Consider the following 6,744-nt stretch of genomic DNA (forward strand, 5'->3'; position numbering starts at 1 on the left):
TGAATGGAGGTGAAGAGAAGCAGTTAAGGGGTTTGTATAAGGCGAGCGATCTGCATCTCACGGGAATCTTCGGTAATTGTGGCAAAAGATGCATTTAGTCAAGGCCCGGGAGCCCATGAGATCCTGACTCCCTCTTTGCAGAATATTTGAGGGAACTAAATGGTCTCACAGCTAGCGAGATTCTAGAATTTTCAGAATAAAACCTCGTTTGTCAAAGGAAAGTTCTGATAAAACAGTAATGAAAAAAAAACAACCTTGACTGCGATTTTGGCTTATTAACATTTGCTTGCTCATCTTTAGTAGAACCTCAGCTACTTCTTTCAATTCTTGTCGTCATTCTTCATGAAGAAGATGTACATCACTCTTGCCTCTTTTTCTTTATTTTTTATATACAAAGTAAGGAGCCATCAACAAAGAGACTATGTTACTTATCCATCCAAGTGGAAAAGAAGTAGAGGGGGAAAGGATATACAAGGTTGACTGAGTGAATGAGGCTAAGTTGCAAGTGGCGACAATGCCTAGAATATTCGATGAAGTGCAAAATGTACATACGATAAAAGGGAAATAAACCAATAAATGGAAAGAGAGAGGGATTCACTTAGGTTTTATCACTTATCCACATGCTTCCAGGATTTTATCATTTTCTAAGAACTCATCTAGGAGGAGGAAGAGAAGGGACGTTTTTTCGGTGGGGGTGGTGGTCGCTTCGTGATGGGAGGCATGGATTTATACATCTGTGGAGTAAAAAAGGTCCGAACGTTCGAGAACGCAGAAATGAGAGTGATATCTCTTGATCCTGAGTTCAATCTCTGAAGAGCAAGTTTACGTCCAACCTGAAGGAAGTATGACTAATGAAAAAAAAAAAATAATTAAATAGACAAATAAAAAGGAACGATCAATAAACTGCCAACCAGCAAGCCCCACAATGACTAAACCATTAAAACAACAACAATAACGTTAATGCAAAAAATAAAAAAAGTCGTATACCCGCAAGGAGAACAATGCAGCCAAGGTTCGACCATCCATGAAGCATTCTAGTTCCAGGTGGTTCGTAGGGATGAGCAGATCATGATTCAAGACCTTCCCACAGACATGAGCACCATCATGCTCACGTAACGACATCAGACTTGCAGAATAGGCTATAGTGAGTGGGACTCTTTTTGTTAGATTATATTTACCAATTTTTCCAAAATTATTGAAATGTTGTACTGTACCTTGCATATTCAAGAAATACATTTTGGGTGTTCCAGTTTGATTGATAATAAAGTGGTTGAGGCGAATATTCTTTCTCACCATCATCTCCACTTCAACTGCAGTCGAACGCAAGGGCTTCATCTCACTGTTCGAAATTGTAACAAACTCCCACTTCTTCATATGCTCGACAGAGACAACAAATTTGCAGTCGACTTTTCGAGGAGACGCCTTCTTCCCTTTGGGTCGTTCAACTGCGTATTCGGCCTCATTCTGAGATCGCGCCTTACTTGAACCTTTCAATCCTGTTTCTCCACTAAAAAAGTACAAGAAAAATAACAGGGTTGGTGGTCAGTCAGAAAACAACCCCCCTTCCTCCAAAACATAATCTCTTTGTACTTACATTACAGCAGTAACGACTGTTTTCGCAAATAAGGTATTGAACACCCGTTCCCAAACGGCTTGCGACTTCTGCTCTGTATCGACAGGACGATGGATCGGATCCACAGCACACAGAGGTACCCTATTGAGTCAATTGTTTTTTTTTTTTTTTTTTTTTTTTTTTTTTTAAATTTTTTATGATTAGCTCCATCATTCCAAACTCCTTGACGTTTTGGTTTTTTTTCGTACTTTTACTGAAACTTACACAATCTGTAAGATATCGAGCGCTAGTTTCATTGTCGCATCAATTTTTTGGCCCTGACTCCGCTTGGTTACTAAAGAGCCTTTTTCGATATCGATTAGATCCGCAAGTTGCCCGACATCAAAGATTCCTTGGTCATCCTGGGCCTGATCCTTTAGCCTCTTCAAAAGTTGCAAGAGGGTGTTCGAAGGAACGGCTATATCTGGCTCTTTTGTCTTTTCGAGGAGGTTAGGCATATCATGGAGCTTGAAGATGGTCTCAGAATCGGCACAATGAAGGTAAACGACAGAGGAGGCAGCGACACTAGGAAGGAGAGGAAAGAAACGATGTCACAATATTATAATACCAATTTGCGCAAAAAGTACAAATTATAAATATGTCCTTACAACAAATCCTTCTGCTTGACTTTGCACAAGTCACGGTAAGCTATCAGGTGGTCCTTTACATGTTGGAAAAGGGTCATCTTCAGAGTACTTTCCATTTTGGGCATCTTTGGGAGCTGTAATGCCTGGTTGTTTGCCTATCAAAAAAAAAAAAAAAAAAAAAAAAAAAAAAGAATCATGATTGTTGGTTAAAAGAAAAAGATTCATCTATCTACATGTATACAATGCTACATATAGTCCATAAAACTTACGGCGCGGTAAAGGGCTTCAAAGAGCGCATGAAAGTCATGAGGAAGAATTATTTCGGCGAGTTCATCATCGTTATCGTCATCACTCTCTTCAGCTTCTTGATTACGATCAGCTTCCCCATCGTTACTGACTGCTGCAGACCCGAAATCCCGATCTTCATCGAAGGTTGCATCGTCCTTCTCTACCGGGTCCTCGAAGCTCCGATCTTTAAGTCTGGTTAGGAAAGTTTTCGCAGACAGTGCCCAAAAAATGCATTATCTTTGTGCAGAATCAGCAACTTACGTGTAAAAGCGTCGGTAGTGATAATTGAAGCATTTCTTTGTGACGTATTCAATCGAGCAATATGTTCTACTCAAGATGACAAATTGTAAACATCAGTCTAGAACATATGTTCAGTCGCTACTGGTAACAATACACATACACAAAACTCTTACCTGCTTTATCTTCATGGAGGGCATTGTCCAGTGCCTCATCTGATACTGGAGATGCTCTAAAAGGAGAAGGTAATGGGCATATGCGCATTTTCTTTGATAGTGGCATGTCAAGGTTAAGGTCGTCTTGTGTGTTTTCATATTCTATGGCCCCAAATAGAATAGAGTATGTGATAAGAGATCTGTAGTATTAGCGATAGTTCAAATATTCAAATCACCAATGAATTTTACCTTGAGAGTCCTTGCTCGCTTCATTTACTACATCTTGTGCTACTTTCTCTATCAACGAGATGAAATATTATTTAGAATAGAATAAGGATATATAATTTAATTTTTCATCAGTATTACCATTTGCTGTTTGTCGAACTTGAGTTACAGTTGTCTGTGTATTTAAAGGAGCAGCACTCATCAATAATCCCGCGAGTTCTCCCTGGACATTATTGGTGAGAACATGGCGTGCTTGCTGGATCATGTTCTGAGCATTAACAATGGCACCGGATGACTCTTGTGCTGTTGCCCGTAGAATGATACCATGAAGTCGAGACCGCTTCGGAAGAAGGTATTGGGCTCTCCATTTATCGCAACGCTCTGACCGAAGCATCGCTTTCATTTCTCCCGCCCAATTGGTGTGCTCGGGGTCCTCTTCCATAGCGTTAAAGCATTTTGCAATCGCGTCAAACCAACTAGAAGATAAAGAGAGATTAAATTTGTCCGAGAATCCACGCCATAGTTGTTCAGCTTCCTTATGGCGATGCTCCTTCAGGTATGTTATCCAGGCAGAGATATCCATGACAAGTGAATGAGGCGAATACACGTGTTACTAAGGTTGCGGCAGTAAGATCCGTTGGTTCTTGGCCGTCATAAAACAGAACATTAGTATCACGTTATTTCTTCAGAAATATACATGAACAGTTGAGAAAAATTAAATAATCAAGGATAGTATAATTAAATCCGATGTCAAGTATTGTGTGGCACCCTCAAAATTGAATCCATGGACTATGCCATGTAGTCGGAGGGGCGTCAGAGCAGCCTCGCCACCAACAGCACCACAATAGCCTCTCCCTTTGAAAAAAGGAATGATGGGTCTCCTTATAAGCACGCGCAGCGGGAGGTCCAAGAGGCAACACCCATATTTGTATTGGCTCACCCAACCACCGGAAACACATCAGCTAAAGAGCACTGAGTTTGACAATACAATATTACGGTTCAATCTTACGGTTCAATCATAGAGGATAAGAAGGAGAATGGATGGCACCCTCAAAATTGAATCCATGGACTATGCCATGTAGTCGGAGGGGCGTCAGAGCAGCCTCGCCACCAACAGCACCACAATAGCCTCTCCCTTTGAAAAAAGGAATGATGGGTCTCCTTATAAGCACGCGCAGCGGGAGGTCCAAGAGGCAACACCCATATTTGTATTGGCTCACCCAACCACCGGAAACACATCAGCTAAAGAACACTGAGTTTGACATTCAACCTTTCAAATAAATAAAAGAAGAGAGGAGAGAAGTAGGAAAAGGGAGTATGGAGATGTGAACAAACCTGTATGATAGATGTAGAGATGATATAAAATGATTAATTTATAAAAGCCTCTTAGAAGAAGGAGAGAAGCAGAGCGAATGAATAGAAAGTTGTGCACAAGAAATGGGTAAGAATAAGTAGAGCGACAAAAAATAAAGGGAAAGATAACGTGCGCTGAGAAGGGAATAGAATGTGTAGAAGCGTACAAAAGAGAGGTTTATACAAAAAAAAAGAGAAGCAGAGATAAAGAATAGTGAAGAGTATTGGGATGAAGAGTGTTAAAATAGGGGTGAGAGGTGAGAGGTAAAAAGGAATGCTGAGAGAAGCGGATACATGAGATAGATGTGAAAAGTGTGACCTGAAGGAGAAATCAAGTCGTCCAGCGAGAGAGAAATAATGTAGTTTTAAAAAAAAGGTGTGAAGAGAGGAGTGAAATTAATTTTTTAGCTGGGTCGGAAAAAAATCAGGTAAGGTGGCTTAAATTTTGCCCCCACTTATGAACGTAATTTATTTCAATATTGCCCTATACGGATGTACATATGTCGATGTATGTACGTGATTTATTGTCACTCACATCCATCTTTCTTTTCTTTTTTCTCCACATTCACACCAATATTTTCGCTGGAAACTATTCAATCAATCTCACTCTTTGCTCCTTCTAAAGCATTTATTTTTTTCAGCGCGCAATTATACCAAAATGACACCTTAAAAAATTAAACTATTTTGCGATTCTTCACCATTTAGTGTAAAGGTTGAAGTGGATGACCTCAAGAATGCAATCAAGGAAAAACAATCGCCATTACTTGACGACATTCGTGCAAGCAAGCTGGTCCTTTTTCAGGTGACGCTTCCAGATGAGGGCATTCAAGCCAATCTTGAAAAGGTTGATTCACCCACATCACTCATTAAAGCAACCGCTAGGATCTCAAAGATATTTGGCACATCACCACTGCCTGAGGAAACCATTCACGTCATTGTTCAGCGTCCATCGCCAGGCAAGTTTATTCCCCATTTAGTAATGACTGAGAATATAATTGACGCATCTAATTTTTTTTTTTATTTCAGATACGACTATAACTATACCACTTCCCTTTCTTCGTGTCAACCCTCTCGTACAAGCACACCGACCTTTGACCAAGATGTTTCACGTAAGCTTTCAACACAGTCAAGTTGTACTACTTATTATTCTGTTTATTAATCCAATCCTTCTTTATTCACTTAGTTGCATTGAAAAAAATTGCTGCAGAGTTTTTTCAACCTGATTCTGATCACTCCATGTTTCTAAAAGAATTCGTTTCGGGTATGTATCAATTGCCCGTCACGGAGAGTGGAATTAAAGGACTACCGAGAGTTGGGAAGCGTGGACCATCAAAGAGCCGAACAGCTCCAACACTATTGTTTTTCGATTTACCAACAGAAGGTCAACCCAACAAAAATCTAAGTATAGTGGAACAAATTCTGGCAGACAACCCAGGATTACGCCATCTGCCATATACGGACTATCAGGAGTAAGTACATTGTAATATTGCCGATGCATAATGAAAGCTGCAGAGACCTATTTCTTATACTTTTTATTTTATTTATTTTATTAATGTCACTAATGATAGTGCGGCAAAACCAGAACGACTATGGGACTGCTATCTAGGCCTTGGGGACTTTACTGTAATGCCGGAGGGAAGGACTTGGGCTCAAACTATATGCATACCATCATGGAGGCATTGTCGGACCGTCCAGATTTTATCTATCCGAAAATAAGAAGTCGAATACGGATAGAGTTCGTCATCTCACTTTTGGTCTCCTTTATGCCCGGCTACTAATCCTTGACTACTGCTTGAGCATTCCTGAAAGTTATAAAACTTTCACGTGTCAGAAATGGATGTCGCTTCAAGTCGCTACTCCAGTATTTAAGGATATATTCCAGAGCCTTTTCCAGATTATCAGTCGCTACTTTCGCGAACATGAAGTGTCAATGATGAGCCGTTTGCATTTGTATGTTGTTTTATTTTGTTTTATTTCTTTTTATTTGAAGAATTTAATCGGTATATACATAGTGCTATAGTATCGCTAACTTGCTTTGTAACCTATATTAATAGAGAGCAGCGGATAATTTCTTTCAGAAAACAGATCCAGTACACTTCCAACATCAAAGCGATAGAATGACAACAAGTCCTTCTGACTCATCTCGCGGATTTGAATGGGAGACCGTAGTTCCAACAAATTTGGAAGGTATATTTCATAACAAGATCGTATCAAGTGCACTATTCAATGATGGCGAAATACGTCACGAAATGTTTCGACGCAAAGCAGAGATCGTTGATTTTGAAAG

General features: G+C 39.9%; 2 protein-coding genes across 2 annotated transcripts; one reads left to right on the top strand and one right to left on the bottom strand.

The window, feature by feature from the left end:
- Positions 1 to 656: 656 nt before the first annotated feature.
- On the bottom strand, positions 657 to 3,778 carry BCR41DRAFT_424553 (hypothetical protein; the record flags this gene model as incomplete). The annotated part of the gene is made up of 11 exons (XM_022030448.1): positions 3,246 to 3,778; positions 3,129 to 3,176; positions 2,901 to 3,041; positions 2,749 to 2,814; positions 2,469 to 2,671; positions 2,221 to 2,354; positions 1,838 to 2,137; positions 1,595 to 1,714; positions 1,215 to 1,507; positions 988 to 1,139; positions 657 to 848 (listed from the first exon to the last, which is right to left on the bottom strand). The coding sequence occupies exons 1-11, from the start codon at positions 3,685 to 3,687 to the stop codon at positions 657 to 659; spliced, it is 2,091 nt and encodes a 696-aa protein (XP_021878358.1). The 5' UTR covers positions 3,688 to 3,778.
- Positions 3,779 to 5,286: 1,508 nt separating this feature from the next.
- On the top strand, positions 5,287 to 6,322 carry BCR41DRAFT_147706 (hypothetical protein). The gene is made up of 3 exons (XM_022019579.1): positions 5,287 to 5,566; positions 5,641 to 5,926; positions 6,026 to 6,322. The coding sequence occupies exons 1-3, from the start codon at positions 5,437 to 5,439 to the stop codon at positions 6,171 to 6,173; spliced, it is 564 nt and encodes a 187-aa protein (XP_021878359.1). The 5' UTR covers positions 5,287 to 5,436; the 3' UTR covers positions 6,174 to 6,322.
- Positions 6,323 to 6,744: the final 422 nt, after the last annotated feature.

The sequence above is a fragment of the Lobosporangium transversale genome (assembly GCF_002105155.1).
Source record: "Lobosporangium transversale strain NRRL 3116 chromosome Unknown BCR41scaffold_38, whole genome shotgun sequence".
In the NCBI taxonomy this organism is placed as follows: domain Eukaryota; kingdom Fungi; phylum Mortierellomycota; class Mortierellomycetes; order Mortierellales; family Mortierellaceae; genus Lobosporangium; species Lobosporangium transversale.